Consider the following 22,422-nt stretch of genomic DNA (forward strand, 5'->3'; position numbering starts at 1 on the left):
GTTTTACTTCCACAAATTTACATCTCTACTATTTATCCGTGATTTAATTTATGAACAGTGGAGGATATACCCAAAGTAACTCTTATAGTTCATACATAATATTCAAAGTTGTGTTGAATCATTCATCTTAATATTGTTATATACAGAGAGAATCTTGAGATATAGATTATAAAATAGCACAGATTTTAAACAACTTCTTCAGGAGTGACGATTTCACAATTAAAAAACGAAGTAAATGTGGCTGGAGTACTTCTGTCTTTTGAGAAAGTACTTCATAGAACGTGGCTTTTTGTCATAAAAGGTAGATTGATTTGAAAGGCACCAGGGTGGTTCAGTCAGTTGAGCATCTGACTCTTGATTTCAGCTCAGGTCATGATTCCAGGGATGTGGGATTGAGCCCCGCGTCAGGCTCCACTCTCCTTGAGATTTTCTCCCCTCCCCTCTCCTCCCCTCTGCCCCTCTTCCATGCTCATGCTCTCACTCTCTAAAATTTTTGTTTTGTTTTGTTTTGTTTTTAAGAAAGCTTAAAAAAGTGGGCTGACCTGAAAAGGCTGGAAATTAACCAAACTATGATTTGCCCCATCCAAAGACCCTTGTCTGGAAACATCTCCTGTTGCAAATGGAAAAAGGCACATACCATAGGGGAGAAATCACAACTCATAAGAAATAAATGTTGGAGTTGAGTTGTGACTTAGAACAAAAGAATAAAATAGAAGAAATACTCTATTTTCTCCCAAATAGTTGATAATTTCTAACAAATAATAGGGTAAATGACAGAGCCAACATTTTCCTCCAGTATTTGAGAGCAACCAACTTATTAATTTGGTCTGGCATGTTCCTAATAACATAATGACAGAAAAAAATCCTATTTTGTGAGCCCCTTTTGGAAACTACAGACTATCTTTCTGTCTTCAAAATGATTAATAGTTCTATTGTTGAGTATAACTTCAACTGGAAGGAAATTCTTCAAACTTCATGACCAGGTGTATTATCTGCAATCTTTGGAAAAACATCTGGTTTTGTTGTTTGATGAAAAAAAAAAAAAAGTTCCACATTCCATCCTGATCATCTCTTTCTGCATCAGCATGAATTACTGTCAAACAGGCTACCCCAAAATCCTGAATACAGGCATGCATACTCCTGTAGTCAACTTTAAGTCAGAGCCTTTTTATGTCCAGAGAATTTTTATGAGAAGAAGAGGGCAGAATATGAAATGAGAAGTCTTGAAGATAAGGATTCAACTTTAAGTGTAAGTTTAAAAATACTTGGAAGAAATAGGAAGTCATGGTCAGAACAATATGATATGGAGTTCATTCATGGATTGGATTACTTAGGTAATTTTATGCACTATAAATGCACTTTAATGCACTATAGCCATATTATACATGGTGCTGTAAAGTCACGAATCCTTTTGAGAAAGCTTTTACTCTGGAAAATAAGATTAGAGGAAGATAATTATGCCAACTCTCTAATATTCTGGAGGAAACGCTTTTGGAAGCTGAAATGGAAAATGACAATTTGTTTATTTCTGTGTAGACAGAAATCTCTGAACACCAGGAACATCACAAATCTCTGTTCCAATTCACTTCTGCTGCGGTGTCCCAAAAACGGATACACGGATGCACAACTTTCAGCTGTCACAGACTCGATAATAATGCAGACTCCAAAACACATAACCTCAAAGGCTTAAGAACTAAAGAAATGAAATGACATGAATTCAATCTAGAGATTTCTTGGAAAACTTTTATATTCCTTTACTCCGACCTTTGCTCTCCGGCAAAACAAGTTATTGGAGTTCTGATTCCTCCTGACACTGCATACCTAGGTAAGTTATTCTTTTAGCGTGTGTTGTCATTAGAGCAAAAACATGAAATCAAAATAATGTGAAAGAGAAGGGTACTGCCACATTAGAAGTCTACCCCAACATTTCAGGTTTTATTCAAAGTGAAAACATGTTTCACTTTGTAGTGTTTTCATTGAAATTTATTTTTACACAATTTCATTTCTTTACTTGTAAAATTTGGATTCATAAAATTTGGAGTCATGTCTACATTTTTATAAAATAGACATTTGAGAGTAATAATTGTAAACAAATATTAAAAAATATATATTGTTTTATTTGTTTCGTGAAGGAAATTAGTATCCGATAAAATTAAATTGATGGCATACAAATTTTTTGTGCTTTTGTTATTTGCACTTTAATTTTGGACAGAGGTCCAAAGCTCCAATTATATATCTAAAGAGTAAGATGTCAAAAAAGGTATCAAACTATTAACTTAAGTCTTAACATTATTTCTGAAGAAAATAGCAGTCTCCTGATTTAAACTGAAAATCCACTTTGCCTGTCTTTAAGTCAAGCTTCCCACATAAGATAAGTAGAAGAAACAAGATAGGTAAAACTATTTCCTACAAAGGGAAATATGGTTAAGTGGAAGAAAGCTAGTGACTTGACTTATATTAGTGATCTAGGGAGTCTACATAAGCGGACAGCTCTTGTGTACTAAAGCCCAAATCCACAACCAGGTAACACACACTTGTCATGGAGGTATAATTGACAATTGTAATGTATAATTGTTATACATTAATATAAAGTATAATGAACAATTATACTTCCATAGAGAAAATAATCATAGTATGGAATTTCACATTTATATGTAAGTTTCAATATGAAAAAGCTGGTTCTTTAGTCACTTCCCCTTTCCTCCCCACCCGGTGATGCCTTTCCTTATATATGGGTGTGTGTTCGTAGTTGTGCAGAAAGGGATTTGTGAGCTTAATGGGGCAAAGACAAACTCCGAGTATACGTTGAAGACATATATCTCAGGCAACATGTTCTAGAGGTAACAAACTTTTTGACCACAACATTTATAAACAAAACCAAGAAGACATACAAAGGGCCAACATACACACGAAAAGATGCTCAATATCACTCATCATCAGGGAAATGCAAATCAAAATCACAATGAGATATCACCTTACACCTGTCAGAATAGCTACAGTCAAAAAGATATGAAATAGCAAGTCTCGGTGAGGATGTGGACAAAAAGGAACCCTCATGAACTGTTGGTGGGAATGCAGATTGGTGCAGCTACTGTGGAAAACAGAATGGAGATTCCTCAAAAAATTAAAAATAGAATTACCATATGATCCAGTGACTCCACTATTGGGTATTTACCCAAAGAAAACAAAATACTCATTTGAAAAGGCACAGACTCCTATGTTTATTGCAGCATTATTTACAGTAGTCAAGATATGGAAGCAACCCAGTGTCTATCCACATACATACACACTGGAATATTCCTCCGCCATAAAAAAGAAAAAGAGATCTTGCCATTTTCAACAACATGGATGGACCTAGAGAGTATAATGCTAAGTGAAGTAAGTCAGACAGAGAAAGGCAAATACCATATGATTTCATATGTGGAATTTAAGAAACAAAACAAATGAACAAAGGAAAAAAAGGAGACAAACCAAAAAGAGACTCTTAAATACAGAGAAGAAACTGCTGGTTGCCAGAGGGAAGGTGAGTGAAATAGATAAAGGGGAATTAATAGTAAAGTTATCCTGATGAGCACTGAGTAATGTAGAGAATTGTTGAATTATTATATCGTACAACTGAAACTAAAAAAGCACTGTATATTGGTAATGTTTCAATAAAAAAATCAACTAAAAAAACCAGAACTAAGTACATTGTTATCCCCTATGAGGTCATGATATGTATATATATATATATTTCTTTTTAAAAAAAAAAACTAATAACATTTGAAAAACTACCTTTTTTTGCTTTGGAATAGTAGACTTTACTGAGACTGTACTATAAATCATATTGTACTCTATAGCAGAAAGAAGCTTTCCTAAATGTGGATTTTATTTTTATGTTACCATATTACAAAAATCATCCTTAAAGCTACTATTGATTATTTTAATACTACTAAGCCATAACATTATACTAACATAGTAGCTATATTCTGAGATAAGTTACTTCATAGAATACCAAACACTTAACATGTGATAACTGAAAATCCCCAATTCTGACAAATTCATGCAACCTGAGATCCTTTTTTATTGTAAGCATTTATGTCTATTATAGATCAGTAAGATGAAAGTTAAAGCAGGGAAGTTTTATCAATAATGTTTTGGGGTAAAAAAGAAAAAGTATACATGTTACCTGTGAACAATATATCTAATATATTCTATTATCTTTTTTCTGGTATATTTTTAGGATTTTCACTGTACCTTGATATTTAGGTAATGCTACCCACAAATATGGAAGCTACTTTAAAAACAAAATATACATTTTACATATAGTACTTTAGCTCCTCAATTAATGCTATTAGGATTAGAAAGTATATTAATACTTGCAAATTAGATTGTTTCCACCCTCTGGACATTATTTATGTATATTAAATGTCAAATCTAAAATGACAGATGATTTCTGACTTCAATTAGAAAAAAAATATGCATGTCTCAAAAATCACATCAAAATAATGTAAGCAGCTTTAGATTCAAACAGTATGGTTTCAAATTCCATTTATTTCTCTTCAAAATATTATTTTGAAGAAAATGCTTCAGTCTTTTTTTAATGGCTTATAGACTTTAGCAATATAAATGAACTTCTACTGAATATGTTCACAAATAAAATGGAAGTAATTTTCTTAAAATAATACAAGCATGACATAAAAGTGAAGGAAAAAAGCATATGGTAAATGCTATTTGCTCTTCATTATTGCTATAAGAAATGTCATCCTGATACATGGCATCAAAAAATTTGGACACACATGTTTCTAGCTCAGTCTTCTAATGACAAATAATTAGATGGGTTAACAAAAGCATACTTTGAAAAAATACATAATAATAATTCTGAATAAATGCACAGAAATGATATTTTATTTACCATGAAAAAATGTAATTTTGGACTAGGATGTAGTTTTTACATTAAGGTTTAATTTTTAAAATACTATACTTGCCAGTCACGCATAACTTCACTTGGCAGAGGGGGTATAGTTAGGAAAAACTTTCCTAAGGAAGTAGAGATTTGGCGTAAGTGACTGTGTGGGTAGACTGGATTCAGAAGAAACCGGGGGTCAGGGAGTACATGAAATGTTCTGTACTGGGCGTAGGTGTGAGCTGTCTCTGGGATAAGCAAAGACAACAGTTGAAGGAGTAAAATAGCAACTTTTTCCTCTCATGTTTCTTACAGGCAAGTTCCATGACTAAAGGAAGAAGGTAGGGAAAGCAAGACATTTATAGTCCAACAAACGACAACGCATTGCTAGTTAGACAGCATAGTAAGTACCATCTAATTTTCTCTTTGAAATCCACTTATTCTTCAAAGCCTTAGATCATCATCAAGGGACCACAGTTTCCAACTGAGGAATTATAGAGGAAGAAATTTAGGTTTTTTTAAATATTCCAATTGTGAGCAAAACCTTTGCGAATAGCTCTTGGAATAGATTTACTAAGAAAGTAAGGTCAACATTTGTATCTTGCCAGTCAACAGTGTGAAGTATTTTCACTACTTTTGTATCTTAATAGTATTTAATCGATACCCTTAGAGTTCGTTGCTGCCCAGACCAGCAAGTCTCACTTTTTAGTCATCTGATATTTCATATTGGTTAAACTCTGAGCATGCTAGCAGATTTAAATTTTTTGCTAAGAGCTGATAACCTTGTAATAGCCACCTAAAAAAGCGCTTGTAGTTTAATCCGGAGTTAATGACATTATTTCAGAATGCCACTAGTATGATCAAAGTTACTAACTGTAGAATTCTCAATATCAGTTGGGTAGTATGGTGTCCAGTATCTTTTTAGGATGGATATGAATATTCAGATAAATAACTCTGTGCCCAACATCTTTGGGAGAAAATATATTGCACTTAGGCATGGTTTGGAAAATATTCAGTTAAGCACATTAAAAGAATTTGCATTGACAATAATTTTCACAATGGAACAGTTTCCTTAAATGAATTCTCAAGCAGGACGCCCATCTCCAGACAGATGAGTGGAGTGCTGAACTTGTCTGCAGGTTATATAAAGTGATATGAGACAATAAGGTAACAAAAGAAAGTGTTTGACTTGTCCTTTATTTTTATGGTCTGTGTCACTGCTGGTTTCCTGTTCTTTTTTGTAAGAGTTAAAAACAGTATTAAGCACCAACTTGGAAATTTACCAAAAACGATTTTTAAAGCACTGCTTTTTATATTCTGATATAAAAATCAACTGAGAGATACAAAAGGATAGGAAATGTCATCTATGAATTAAAATTCAGCTTGATAGAAAGCTTTCACATATTGTGTTAGAAGTAACATGTTAGATGTCTGATATATTTAAAATTCAATATTTAACTTTTGTAATATTAAAACATGAAATATATATGGTATGGAAAATAAATTTAATAGTAATACAGGGCAAATTAATCTTTTAATGATCTAGGACTCAGCCAATTTATTAATGTTATTTTATTGTTACTGTCTAAATAGCTTTTTTAATGTTAACACATGAACATGGGGCTAATGACGGAGAAATTTTAAATGATAGATACAGAGAGCATTAGAGATTTAGGATATCATTTCAACATTAGTGATCAAAATATACTAATAGAATCATAGAATGGGAAAAGAAACCAAAAGGGTCATAAATATAATAATAACTAAACTGTATGGTGTTTACCATGTTGAGTATTCTAAGTCACTTATACGGTTCCTAATTCTGTCATCATGACAACACTGCGAGTAAGGTAAAATATTTTCCCTTTCCACAGATGAGAAAACTGAGATACAGAGAATTTTTTAAGTTTGCTCAAAATTATACACCAAAGTAGCAATTTGAAATGAGAGACTCTGACTCCAAAACATAATCCAATAGGACTGGTATCATAAGAAGTACAAGAAGAGGAAGAGAATAAAATGCATTTCTTTCTCTCTTTCTCAATCCCTCTCCCTGTCCCCTTCCCCCCCTCCCCTCCCACCACTCCTCCTTCTCCCCTCCCCCTCCCTCTCAGCCTCCCCCTCTCCCCCTCCTTCTCCCCCTCCCCTTCCCTCCCCCTCTATGCTCCCCCTCCCCCTCTCCCCCTTCTCCTCCCCCCCTCCTCCTTCTTCTCCCTCTCCCCCTCTCCTTCCCTCCCTCTTTCTGCTTCTTCCCCTCCCCCTCCCCTCCCTCTCAGCCTCTCCCTCTCCCCTCCTCCTCCCTCTCCCTCTCCCCCTTCTTCTCCCTTTCCCCCTCCCCTTCCCTCCCCCTCTGTGCTTCTCCCCCTCCTCCTCCCCCTCCTCCTCTATGCATGCCCAGAGAAGAGGCCCTGTGGGAACACAGCAGTGAGAAGGCAGCTGTCTATAAGCCAGATTCCTCACCAGAAGCCACCCCTGCCAGCACCTTGATCTTGGTTCTTCCAGCCTGTGAGAAAGTAAATGTCTGATGTTTAAGCCACCCAGTCTGTGGTGTTTTATGGTAACCTGAATAAACTTATACAATAACAAAAACACATGAGAACAACAAAAAAAATGACTATATAACAAGAGAAAGTTGGAAAATAAATGAGACAAGAACTCTTGCACAATATCAAGTAACAAACAAATACTTAGGAATAAACCTAGTAACAATGTGAAGACTCTATGTGGAAAAAAAGCTATAATTTTTATTGACAGAGTGCGCTCTTCGAGAAGAAAGCACAACTGCATTAAAATCCAGATAATGTTCATTAAAACTGTAATGTTACACTTAGCTGATTGGCAAAACATTTAATTTTTTTTTAACGTTTATTTGTTTTTTCATAGAGACAGACAGAGCGTGAGTGGGGGAGGGTCAGAGAAAGAGGGAGACACAGAATCTGAAGCAGCCTCCAGGCTCTGAACTGACAGCACAGAGCCCAAAGCGGGGCTTGAACTCACGGACCGCGAGATCATGACTTGAGCTGAAGTCGGCCGCTCAACTGAGTGAGCCACGAGGGTGCCCCTGATTGGCAAAACATTTTCAAGTTGACAATAATGCATATTGCCAGGAATACTGGCTATCCCTTTATTACCCTAAATCTGTAGAACCTTTTAAAAAATAAGTTCTTATGAACAAATGTAAAGATGGACACATCCTACAAACAGTAATACCTTTCATACAGGAGCCAGGAGATATGTAAGAGAGCAGGTGTCACACTCATAACAGCATGGTTTCCTAGAGCAAAAAAGCTATAACAAGCCCATATTCATCTCCAGTAAAACGGATAAATTGTGGCAAACTGATGTATGAAATACTTTACACCAGTGAAAAAGAATGAAATGTAGCTATATAGCAAGTTGTTAAAAAAAACACATGGTATAATTTACACACCTATAAAAAGACGTATATATAAAGTGCCTAATCGTGCAAAACTAGCTGCTCAGGTATATAAATATATGTAATAAAAGTATAGATCAAAGTGAAGAAATTATTAAAAATTTAGGATAGCAGATTCCTCTAGTTAGGAACCGAAAGCACAGAATCATTAGGAGGGACACGTAACACTCCAAAATAATAGAAGTATTTTTTTCTGTAAGTCAGGTGGAGAGTACATTGTGCCATTATTATTATAAATAATATTCTGGTGTCTGTATCTGCTTGACATGTAATTGAGGTAACATTTTAAAAACATACAATATATAAAGCTGTAAGTGTGGTGCATACAGTAGAAACGTTAATATAAGATGATAGAAAGTCTAGGAGCACCTGGGTGGCTCAGTTGCTTAAGCGTCTGACTCTTGATTTCAGCTCAAGTCATGATCTTACCATCCTGAGTCCCAACCCAGAGCTGGGCTCCCAGCTGGGCCTGGAGCCTGCTTCAGACTTTCTAAACCTCTCTCCCTCCGCCCCTCCCCTGCTCTTTCTGTCTCTAAAAAAGAAAAAAAAAAAATCTACAAAAATCCCAAAGTAAATAAAATAGTAACTAAATGAAGAGTATAATAAAAATAATAGCATTGCTAACCATAAGAAACAATATAATAGATAGTATTGAGGGAACTTTGTAGCTATTTGTAAAAATGTAAAACTGAATCATCATCACATAAGAATAAATTTCAAATCAATTGATACTATATCAAGGTAACGAATTATTTAATCTTTAGAAAAACTTTACAAGGGTATCTTAGGTAAGAGCCATTCCCCTCTAAAATAACCGCATAGAATTAATAGACAATTTAAATTAATAGACAATTTGTTACCTAGCAAAAATTATCCCAACATTTGAGATAGAGAAAGGGTCAGTACTTTAATTTCTGGCAATACAGCAAATTAGAAGTTCGGGAGGTTTGTTTCACTTAAAATTTCTGGATAAAAGATTTTAAGATCTTTAAAAAAAATTTTTTTAACGTTTATTTATTTTTGAGAAAGAGAGAGAGTGTCAGCAGGAGAGGGGCAGAGAGAGAGGGAGAGACACAGAATCCCAAGCAGGCCCCCGGCTCTGAGCTGTCAGCACAGAGCCCGACATGGGGCTCCAACTCACAAACCATGAGATCATGACCTGAGCCAAAGTTGGATGCTTAACCGACTGAGCCACCCAGGTGCCCCAAGATTTTAGGATCTTTTTAATATACAGATGACCTGGAAAAAAACATAAGGGATTCTCTGGAAGAAAGAATTGACAAGAAAGTGCAAATCTCGTGAGGGCCACAGTCAGTGTTTGTCTCGAGGTACGTATTTATTTACAGACTCTTAGAGTTTGGGTACACAATCAAGCAACTGACAACTGGGCGGCAGCAGAGGGTGAAGTTACACTGGAGAACTCTGTATAAATGCAGCACTCCTGACAAATGACATTCTCTGAAGATGAACGAGAAAAGGAAAATGACCCTAGGAGGGAGACCTTGCCATATGTCCCTGTCTCATTCTTGGCTGTCGGTTGAGTGGAGAGACAGAGGAAAAAAAGAAGTCTTTCCTGCGAGTTCCTAACAATGAACTTGTCCTCATATAGGTGTGGATGTCAAACCAAAGTTCAGTTCACAGAGGTCCCAGGTGGGCAGTACCACGAAGCTCTTGGTAGAAACAAACAGAAACCATTTCCGAAGAAATGTACCTTAAACCAGGCATCAAAAAATTCCCATACATAACGTTCCAAGGAACAAAAACTCATAATCCAAAAATTAAGACAATAGAAAATGTTAAATGAAAACCATTTTAAATAACAAAAAGAAGGCTGTTGATGAAAAAATCCATCATGACTCAGAGTTGACTGAACATCAAACTTTGGAATTATATAATGAAAACAACCTTTGGGCTAATTGCTGGCAGCCACAAAAGTTATTTATTTATTTATTTATTTATTTATTTATTTATTTATTTATTTATTTAGAGGAGCAGAGAAAGAGAGAGAGAGAATCTCAAGCAGGTTCTGCATTGTCAGCACATAGCCAAATGTGGGGCTTGATCTTATGAATGGTGAGATCATGACCTGAGCCAAAATCAAGATTAGGGAGCTTAACCAATGGAGCCACCCATGCGCTCCAATTATTATTATTATTTTTATTTTTTTACATTTATTTATCTTTGAGAGACAGAGAGAGATAGAGCATGAGTGGGGGAGGAGCAGAGAGACAAGGAGACACAGAATCTGAAGCGGGCTCCAGGCTCTGAACAAGCTGTCTAGCACAGAGCCCAATGTGGGGCTTGAACCCACGAGCTGTGAGATCATGACCTGAGCCAAAGTCATGAGCTTAACCAACTGAGCCACCTAAGCGCCCCACCAAAAATAATTTTTTAAGAGAATTAAAAGAATAAAAAATGAACAGGGCAGTATCAAAATTGACCAGACTCACTTGAAAAAGAAAAAAAAAAGTAGAGTGTGTATAAATAAAAAAAAAAAAAAAATTGAGACTAGAAATCCCATGGATTTAACAACGGAGTACACACAACTGAAGACAGACATACAAAATAGTTTTAATAAAAGTATACAACAATCAACATGAAGAGACAAGGCAAAGAAAAACATGAAATAAAGGTTACAATACATCACATATATAGAAAACATATCAAATCAGAATTCCAGAAAATTTAGAGAAGAGGAAGAAATACTAAACTTTGAAGATGATATAGTGGCTGAGATTTTCCAATTTGGTAAAAGATATTATAAATTAAGGAACCCAAAGAATTCCAAGCAGGATAAATAAGAAAAAAAACCTACCTCGAAAGCAAGTGTTCATGTATATAATTAAAAAATAATAATAATAATAGAGAAAAAACAAGCTAATGAAAAGAAACATGGGCAAAAGACGTAAACATGTAACTTATAGAGCAAGTGACTAATGATCTGAAAAGATTTTTAGGATAAATTTTTATCAAAGTAATGTAAAATTTTAAAGATGCCATTTTCATTTGTAAAATTAATGATGATAAACGATACTCAGAATTGATGAGATGCAGGGCAACGGAAGCTCACATAAATTTCTAGGTGGACATGCAAATGAGATTACTCTTTCTGTCAGACATTTGGGAAGATGAATCAAAAGCCTTAAAAACATGCATGCTCTTTTTTAACCCAAGGTTTCTAAACAGCGGCATGAGTGACATTTTAGGGAAATAGTTCTTTGTTGTGGGGGGCTGTCTTGTGCATTATAGTAAATTTAGGAGTGCAGAGCCTCAAGGTGGGTGGTACTAGAATCCCGTAGCACCCCCTCGCACCCCCTTGAGCCCAGTGTCACAGCCACAAATGTGTCTATACGTTGCCCAAACTGCAAAATCGCCTGTGGGAGAGAATGGCGGCTTTAAACACGTTTGTAGGCAAAGGCTGAGCTGCAGGAGCGCTGCCCTCAGCACTGCTTCCGAATATGAACATTCAAAAAGATTAATTTAAGAGACAAATTAATATGAAATCACAGGAATTGGTTAAATAATAATATAGACACAGCACAGTAAAATTTATTCATGCTAACCTCTTCCACCTTTTTTTTTTTTTTTTTTTAATTTTTTTTTCAACGATTATTTATTTTTGGGACAGAGAGAGACAGAGCATGAACGGGGGAGGGGCAGAGAGAGAGGGAGACACAGAATCGGAAACAGGCTCCAGGCTCCGAGCCATCAGCCCAGAGCCTGACGCGGGGCTCGAACTCACGGACCGCGAGATCGTGACCTGGCTGAAGCCGGACGCTTAACCGACTGCGCCACCCAGGCGCCCCAAACCTCTTCCACCTTTTAAAAAGGATACTTCACTATGTATTTCCCTATAGCTATTGCCCTATAAACCTCTCTTCTCCCTTTCACAGCCAAACTTATTCAAATAATTATCTACGTTTGATCTCTCCCTTACCCCACCCGCCAACCCCATTTTTTTAGTCCTTCTCAAGCTACTACAGTCCGGCTTAGTTCCTCATGTGGTCATGGAATCAGCTCTTGCTAGGTAACCAATAACTTTCATTTCTCTAAATCTATGGAGCTTTTTTTAATCTTCACTTTCTTCAACTTCATAGCATCACTGGCCATGGTTCATCACTCTTACTGCATTATCTTTCCTTGACTTCTTTGATAAGCATATTCTTTTGGTTTTCTTCACGTTTACCTCCTTTACCGCTCGTCTTACTCCAAATGGCCATTAAATGTCAGCATTCCTCAAAACTTCTAGCCGCCCTCTCATTACTCTGTGGTTTTACTTTAGGCTATTTCGCTCATTTTCATGATTTCAAGGATTATTTATGAACCGAATTTACTAAATTTTATTTATGAACCAGATCTACTCAATTTTGTGACTCTGGTCAAAGCTGTTGTTTGAATCAACAGACATGTATATTCAGCTATTTATTTAACATTTCTACTTGGATGAGTCACAGTCATCTCAAACCCAAACATGTACAAGATTGAACTCAAGATTCCTTCCCTACAGTTGCCCCGCAAACTCTGATCCTTTTCTTTTCCCAATCTCAGTGAATAGTATCACTAAAAATTCAGTTTGTCCCTTGCAGAAACTTAGGAGTAATCAGAAAACTTTGTTTTTTCTTACTTTATCATATCCAATTCATTTTCAATTTTAACATTATGTGTATTCCTGACACTTCTAAAATTAATTCACATCTCTACAAATTTACTGTCACTCTTGCAGAATAAACTATACATTTTCTTCAGGGCAGTTTGACAATATATAACAAAAGCCTTAATAATGTGCTAGACTCTTACCAAAAAGACAAGGGATAATAATAAGTGTTGGTGAGGACATAGAGAAAAGGGGACCCTTATGTATTGTTCATGGCAACGTGAATTGGTACAGCCCTTATGGAAAACATTATGGAAAACATTATGAAGTTCCTCAAAAAATCAAAAATAGAACTACTGTATCACTCAGCAATCCCACTTCTGGATATATAACCAAAGGAAATGAAATCACTTCTCAAAGAGGTAAATACACCTTCATGTTCACTACAGGTAACTCACAATAGTCAAGACATGGAAACAACCTATGTGTGCACTGATGAATGAATGGTTAAAGAAAATGTGACATGATACACACACACACACACACACACACACACAAGCATATCATTCAGCAATAAAAAAGGAAATTCTGCTATTTGAGACAACATGGATGAACCCTGAGGGCATTATACTAAGTGAAATAAGTCAGAGAAAGACAAATACTATATAATTTCACTTATATGTGAAATCTACACTAGTTTAACTCCTAGAAACAGAGTAGATTGGTGACTACCAGGGACTGGGGATGGAGAAAATGAAGCTATATTGGTTAAAGGGAGCAAATTTCAGTTTTAAGATGAATAAGTTCTAGAGAACTTATGTTGCTAAGAGAGTATGTCTTAGATGCTCTCACCACACACAAATATCCCTTTGACTTCTCCATGCCAAACCTGCAGACATAGCCAGAATGACCCTTGAGTAAGTATCGTTCATGCTAATTCTCATGTTCATATAATAGTGCCAACACTTCCATAATGCCTAAGATCAAAATCAGCCTCTTTCTAAGACATCAACAATATTCACTCGTTACATTTGCAGTCATTTTGGGGCTCCAAATTCTGGTAAACCTCCTTTTTTGCCAAGTCAGATAAAGACATCATCAGGAACACAGAAAGAAATTAAAGCTGTGATCCTATACCTAGGGATTAGGGCAAAAGTCTAGAAGCCTAAAATTTTCGCTGATACATTAACCTAATTTCCGACAACAACAAGATAAATAGAGGCATTTGACGTTTTATTTTTTTTTAATTAAGGTTAAGAGATTAACTGCAGAGAAGTGCAGATAACATACTCCAAGATCTTTGTCATTGAAGAATTCCTCAATTAGTAACTACGCAAAGAAGACTTTTTGTTGACTTTTTGGAGACAAACTTAAAGAGGAACTTCTAATAAAGTTCAAGAATCACATTGGGACCAAAACTTGTCAAAAGAAAAATTTTACAGGCGAGCTATAAAACCTCTCACTGTCAAACAAAGATTCTGTCCTATACCATGCAGTACAGCTGCACATGTAGGGCAAACAGCTTACCTTGGGTAACGTAAATCTTACAGATCGCAGAAGGAAATGTTTGCCAGAGTCTCTTTAGAGCTGTACAGTTATTAATAATCTGACGGAAAGATCTCTCAATCCCAGACTCTACTGCAGTTACAAAATAAAAGTTTTTTTAATAGCTTACTATGCTTTATGAAAATGTGTTCTATTATGATTGTTCATCACTCAAATGTAACATTTTGGACTTAAATGCAAATTAAGCCCTTAGGTTAATAATCATAGACTAATACGGTCAGATCTTAGCTACTGAAAATCTTGGATATATCACTACACCCATTACTTTCATTCACAAGTTAAAATTCAAATCAGAAATCCTTCGTAAAAGCATAACTGAAAATTACTACACAATACAATAAATCTATCAGAAACAAGGCAGTGATTAAAAAGCATAGATAGTGTAAATACACATATTTTTAAGATTATTCCATAGGTTAAATATTATTTTAATAAATAATATTTGGCTCTGTCCTGTTTTCTAAAATACATAAAAATGAGTATAATAAATATATACATATGCAAATGCATCTATAGATCTATGATAAAAATTATTTAAACTCCTATTTTTCCTGAAGCCTACTGACCTCAAGAAGACTAATACGAGGGTAACCACAGGAAAAAAAAAAATTGAAGAATTTCGGTCCCTGGTGCATTGTGAGAGAGAAAGAGAGAGAGAGAGAGAGAAAAAACACTTAAACTGAATACTTGATTATTGAAGGCCAACCTCATAAGCAAAATGTTTTCCCTCAATTACACCTAATTATTTAATTGTTTACATTTACTAATGAAACGAAACAAAACAAACAACTGTAAGGGGCTGTTTTTCAGCAAGTAAGTAATCATCAATCAACATGTACAGAAAGATTCTTAAAATTATATGAAGCTGGTCTGTTGAAATAGAATGGCATATTTTATCCCAATCAATGCATAAAAGTAAAATTATCCATAACTGAGGCATGTTTCTCTGCTGTACAGTTCAGCTGTAATGATCCCCACACACTGCACTTGCACATCAATTATGATAATCATAATCACGGTCGTTAAGCTGAATGTTCATTATTATCAGGATGCTGGTGACAGCAGATTCAATCACCGGGTGCAATGGGCAAGCAGTCACAGTCCCACCCAAGTTTCTGCAGACAGCGATGTGCCACATTAAATCTCTGATGTGTTCCACATCCCACTCCATTCCAAAAGCTGTAGACGGTAAAGGTCAACTTTATGTTCTGTGCAATATGCTTAGGTTCTCTAAATTAATTCTTCGGAGTACTAGATATCTTTATGCTTTGTAGCTTATGAAATCCTGTTTAGGACGAAAATGTATGTGAAAATAACAAAAAAGGGCTGCCCTACTGTTGTAATTCACCTACAATAAGGCATATGAAGAAAGGCTCTATGAACATGAGCCGTCTCAAAAGTCTCTTCCTGAACTCTGCAAACATGGGAAAACATGAAATCGTTCCATTAAAATCAATTGTCTAAAATGCATATGAGAACTCATTCCAATTTAGATAAAGGCCTTAGACTATTACTTCTGCTTCAGTAAATATGAACATATGTGAATGTTTTGACAACCAAAAGAATGTTTCTAGTACACTGTATTTTTGCATTGTCCAACTCTTTTAGATCTACCCAAATAGATTAAATTAATAGTGACTGACTGGTATATACTCCTTATTGAACTTCACTTTTATTTTAAAGATTGATATCAGCATGATAAAGGATTTATAAATACAAATTATTTACCTGAACTTAAAAAGTTTGACCATTTAAGACACAGGCCTACCAATCTAACAACTTAAGTTGGAGCATTTTATGAATAGATTAAAGAAATATGCGTAAGTGATATGATATGTTTTATTATATTTTTTCTTATAGATTTCCATGCTTTTAAGAAAAATAATATATATGTTAGTTTTCATTATTGATTTTCATACTATGAAGAAAAAACTGTACTATTTGCTCTCCATGTGTTGACTTTGTGATGTCCTTGTATAGTGTTATTTGTATCAACAGCATTAAACATAAAAATACTAAATAATATTTTATATTTGAGTTAATGTGAATGTGATCAGAGAAACAGTACCTAATTAACATTTGATTTTCTCTCAACTGATACCTTTCAACATCGTGTAACAAATCATTTGAAAATTATAACCTCCACGCCTATAGAAGATAGAAGAGAAAGGGATGATCTTAAAACATGATGGAAAATGTGGAGAAACAGGAACCACCTATATTTAATTGAGCTGTTTCTTGGCTGAAATCAATTTACTGCTTTCAACTCAATGTCATGTACATTTAAATGTTTGTAAACAGTTTGTCTTCCCACAGAAGAAGCACAAACCAGGTCAGCTTTCCTTCTTCAATATTTGGAGCTTAGTAACTCTAGCTCCCCTAAAACTATCCTTACTCCACTAATAATGAATAAATTGTTAACTACAACCTCAGTAATCAAGAAACAAAGTTTTGTACAAATAAAGAAAAAGAAGCCTACCTTTAGTAGTTTACTGGACCCAATTCTCACCCAAATCACTTAATATCAAGTCAAAATATAAATTATGTCTAATAGTTGTAAGATTTAACATATAAACAACAAAATGTCTCCCCCCTATATTGTGCGGATTACATTAGCCACACAGAAGAATGATTTGTTTATTTAATATGGTTATTTGAAGAGTTAGAAAGCAGTAAGAAATAAGGACGGAATGGAGAGAAGAAGGAATTTCAATTTGTTTTTAGTATTTTTCTACATGATTTTACGTAGGGTTAAGTGGATTCATGATTTAATAAGATTTTTAAAATCCCTACACGTTTCCATCTTAATTTTGGGGGCCTACAAGAACAATTATTTGTCATTAACTTTTAAAGTATGTATACTTTCTAAAAGTATACAGAGGCACACAATGATTCCTCAAAAGAACAAAATAAACTATTTTTCACTTTAGCGAGTAACCAAAAGTCTATGTCCATGAAGTTGCTTACTTCAGTAAGACAAATGCATATTCTTTTTTTTAATGTTTCATGTATTTATTTTGAGAGAAAGCGTGTGTCTGCACGTGAGAGAAAGCCAGCGTGGCGGAGGGGCAGAGAGAGACAGAGGGAAAGAGAGAATCTTAAGCAGGCTCCATGCTTAGCCTTGAGCCTGACCAGGGGCTCAATCCCACCACTGTGAGATCACAACCTAAGTCGATATCAAGAGTCAGACATTTAACCCACTGAGCCACCCAGGCACCCCAGATAAATGCATATTCTTGGAATGTCAGAATGTATGAGGTGAATCTGTCATATAAAACCAAAAAGAACTGTATTATTTTAGGAAAGAAACATTTGCACAAGAATCTTTCTTACTGTAAAGTAGCTTAATGTCCTAAGGTAAGTCATTTATGTTTTAAAGAAATGAACACTTCCTTGAATTAAATAAAATGGTGAGAGGGCATAAGAGCAAAAGATGTTTATGTCAAATAGAAATAAGATGTAGATTATATTATGCACATTCAAAATACGAAATTAAATAGTTTGAAAATTATATTTAGCTTATATTCTAAATGGTTGCATATTAGGTAAAAGCAAATGTCTAGAATACATCATCACCAAATATTTAGGTTTGCCAATCAAGGAGTTAGGAAGAACTACTCACTGTACACATTCCTTATGCTGTGGAATTATTATTTAGTATTTTAGAGATCATTTTTTAAGAAAGATGACTTAGTAGGTGAAAAGAAAAAGGCACTTTCTAAAGAATCCACAGCATTCCTCAGTAACTTACCCTTGGTAATCCCATGGTTACAATATCCTAAAAAAAGACTTTTTCTTAGAGTTTAGTAAAATAAAGAAAGATCTCATTTTTCTTAAGGGTCTAACATGTTTCTTCCTCTTGAGTAATGAGGATATGTCTATAACTTGTGTTTTCCTCTTCATCTTCGCCATCTATAAGCTGAAATTCTTGCTGCCACTGCAGTAATGTTCCCTTTATTTTGTGAGCATAGGCAACTGTTCTCATTTAAGATCACTTTCTCTTATTTTTATTTCTAAAATATAACCTTTGCTGTATTTGCCTTTTAGTATGGTACCTTAAATCCTTTTGGAAGGAGGCCGTGTATAAATGAATAAATCCTCATTGACAGACTATTAATAGAACCAGTATGTCTAATATACTATATAGACCTCAGTGGCTTTAACCCTTTTCCAAAAAGTCACTTACAACTTCACTTATCTGTGTAATTATTTTTGTAATTAAGTTACAGTTTCTGTTAGATAATAGGACAAACACACAGTAACAACTTTCATTGGCCTCATATTATACAAGAAATCTTGGTGTTTTTCCTATTTAGAAATTTTTATGTAAATGCTAACAAATATAACTCTGGAGTCATTTAATATTTATTTGCCTCTTCTTTTCTATATCATATTATATATTCCTATCTATCTATCCACCTATCATCTATCTATCTATCTATCTATCTATCATCTATCTATCTATCCATCTATCCATCCATCTATCTATCCATCTATCTATGTATCCATCTATCTATCATCTACTTCTCCATCTATCCACATACACAACAGAGGTTGAGAGAAAACAGCCAAGCGCTGATCTCCGTGCCTGAGAAGTGGACTCTACTCTGTAATCGCAGATTCAAACTTTGACCCTGACTGGCTTTGGCAAAGCCATGATGCATGTCAGACATCATAGGGTGGCTGACATATAACACTAAAAAACAAAAACACAAACCTTTCACTGCCACAAGTCGGCAGTGTCATGTATAAACAAAATAGCTATAAATAATTTTATAACCAGGAAAGTGTTACCTGCAATGAGAATATTTATATTTGTTGCAATTGGTGCATATTTTTAGCCTTTCCAAAGGAACATCATTTTTAAATGTTCACCGACTTACCTTGTCACAGATCCATTTCTTAGGATTTTCATCTCTAAAATGTTGACTTCCGTAAGAATTGGGACCATACTTGCTTGATGAATGCATTAATGGGATGTACTTTTTATTTTTATGGTAGGAAGAAAATGGCAAAAACCTGAAAGAATATTTAAGTGATATTGTTAATTTTATATCTACAGATATTTGATTTAAAAAATTAGAATTTAGAGAAGTACTAAAGCATAGTGAAAATAAAACATGGCTTGGAATCAGAATACCTGGATTCCACTTCAACCTCTGCCACTATCTCTGTTACTAACTTTTATGAATCTTCATGTCTCATTCAGCAGATGGAGATACCAAAACTTTTCTCACAGAATTTTTTATAAGTTTCAAATATTTTGGAAATATAGAAAAATTTTAATAAACTTATTAATGATGCCAAGTAACTTACTTAAAATTTATTGTGTGAACAAAAGCTTTCTTAATTTAAAAATGGTATCCAAAAATGAAAAGGATGCCCAGTATAAAAAATTCTCATTGAAATGGGTTGTCTTCAAATATACTTTCATTTTTTTATTGAGGTATAATTGACAAGCAAGGTTATATCAGTTTCAGATGTATAGTATAATTCAATATTTGTATATATTGTGAAATGATCATCACAGGTCTAGTTAATATCTGTCACCATACACAGTCACAGAATTTTTTTTCTTGTGATGAGAATTTTTTAAGATTCATTCTCTTAGCAACTTTCAAATATGCCATACAGTATTATAAATGATAGCATCATGCTGTACATTACATCCCAATAACTTACTTATTTTATAACTGGAATTTTGCACCCTTTTGACTCTCTCCACTCCTTTCATCCACCTGCCCTCCGCCCCCTATCTCTGGCAACCACCAATCTGTTCTCGGTTATCTATCAGAACTTTTTTTTTTTTTTAAGATTTCACATATAAGTCAGATCATATGGTATTTGTCTCTGTCTGACTTATCTCAATTAGCATAACGCCTTCAAGGTCCATGCATGTTGTTGCAAATGGCGAGATTTCATTCTTGTTTATGGCTGAATTATATTCCATTGTATACACCACATATTCTTTTTCCATTCATCCACTGATGGACAAGACATTGCCATATCTTGGCTATTGTAAATAGTGTTGCAGTGAACATGGGGGTGAATATGCTTTTCTGAGTTAGTGTTTTTGTTTTCTTCAAATAAATCCATAAGTGAATCTGCTGGATCATACGGTAGGGAGTTCTAGTTTTAATTTTTTGAGGAACTTCTACACTGTTTTCCACAGTGGCTGCACCAATTTACCAATTTGCATTCCCATCAACAGTACACAAGAGTCTCCTTTTGTCGACATCTTTGCCAACGCTTATATCTTTCTGACGGGTGTAAGGTGACTCCTTGTGGTTTTGATTTGCATGTCCCTGATGATTAGTGATGTTGAATATCTTTGCATATACCTGTTGCCCATCTGTATGCCTTCTTTGGAAAAATGTCTATATAAGTCCTCTGTCCGTTTTAAAATTAAACTGTTTCTCTTTTTGCTATTAAGTTGTATGAGTTCTTTATATGTTTTAAACATTAACCTCTTATCAGATTCATGATTTGTAATGTTGTCTCCCATTAAGTAGGTTGATTTTTCATTTTGTTGATGGTTTCTCTTGCTGTGTAGCCTTTTATTTTGATGTGGTTCCACTTGTTTATTTTTGCTCTTGCTGCCTTGGCTTTTGGTGTCAAATCCAATAAAATCATCCCTAAGTCTGAGGTCAAGGAACTCACTACGATTTTTTTCTAAGAGTATTAATTAAGGTTTCAGGTCTTATATTCAAGTCTTTAATCCATTTTAAGTAAACTTTTTGTGTATGTTGTAAGACAGTAGTTCAGTTTCATTCTTTAACTCACCCAAATAATGAAGGCATCTTTGGCAGAGGTTATGAATAACGGGGCTTTTCAGTCACCCAGACCAGTATCCACATCTTAGCTTTGCCCTTGCCAGCTGTGTTCCCTTATGGATGTTACTTGACCTCTATATGAGATTTTACTTCCATCCAGGGTTGTTGTAAAGAATGAACAAGTAGAAGTAGCTTGTTGTCATAGCCACCATTATCATTATCATCATCATTCTTATTTTAATGTGTTACCATGATCAACATAAAAGATCAAATTTTTAAAATCCACATCTAAGATTTTGATGTAATGTGGTGAATTGTTAAAAAAAACCTCACCAGAACCCTCTGAAATAAGAGTAAAGAAAAAAAATTATAAATCTACAAGAAGAAAGAGGACAGGAGAGGAGAAACAGCAGATTAAAATACCAACAAATTTTGGGCAGGTGAAAAGCAGATAGATAATTCAAAACAACTGAAATCGCAGTTCCAGAAAAGGGAGAGGCTAAAGGGAAAGGTCAATGTTGCACAACCTTGGCGAGGCTCAGGGAAAAAAGCAACAGTTATTGCAGAAGGTGAGAGTGAGGGATAAAACTGGAAACAGATTAAAAGTCTACGCAAGGAGTGATTAAATCCCCAGGTTCCTCTCCCAGTCCATGCATCCATGAGAAGAGTTTATTGTCAGAAACTTTACACTGGAGAGCTCTGGTCTCAGTGGGAGCAGGTGGCAGGCCAAGGGGGAAGCACCAAATGGGATATATGGGTTTTAAATCAGTGTCTACTCAGTGAACGCTTCCCTTGCTCATGTCTATGTGAACTGGCAGTGGGACTTAAACACTTCATCTGACTAATGCATCCTCTCAAAAGATCCTGGAAATGCCCAGAGAAACAACTTCAAATTTTGACATTTGAAGATTTCTTAATGAAAAGCGTATCAGTCAAAAAGCCACACTCACACACAACTACAGTTTCTAGTCTGATTTTTAGAGTCTCCTTTAATATGAATGTAAAAATGGATTACCAGTTGGGGGAAATACCAGCGTGAAAGACAGACACATCTCCAAGCATAAAAGACATAAAAGATAATCTGGAGGAAAGAAATCTAATGAAGGAAACAGGAATATACTTCAAACACTTTTCATTAATGTAATCAAAGAAGATATGGTACTAATGA

The 22,422-nt window shown here is 35.0% G+C and overlaps 1 protein-coding gene across 5 annotated transcripts in view; it reads right to left on the reverse strand.

Moving 5' to 3' along the window:
• Positions 1 to 22,422, reverse strand: part of SPATA17 (spermatogenesis associated 17) — a 228,127-nt gene that overhangs the window by 69,802 nt on the left and 135,903 nt on the right. For all 5 annotated transcript variants that reach the window (XM_086693317.1, XM_086693316.1, XM_086693318.1 and 2 more), the window contains one exon: positions 19,365 to 19,500. In XM_086693317.1, coding sequence (XP_086549443.1) covers positions 19,365 to 19,500 — 136 coding nt within the window. The remainder of the gene's footprint in view (positions 1 to 19,364; positions 19,501 to 22,422) is intronic.

This window comes from Puma concolor, chromosome E4, assembly GCF_028749965.1.
Source record: "Puma concolor isolate L17-30 chromosome E4, mPumCon1.1.hap2, whole genome shotgun sequence".
NCBI lineage: Eukaryota > Metazoa > Chordata > Mammalia > Carnivora > Felidae > Puma > Puma concolor.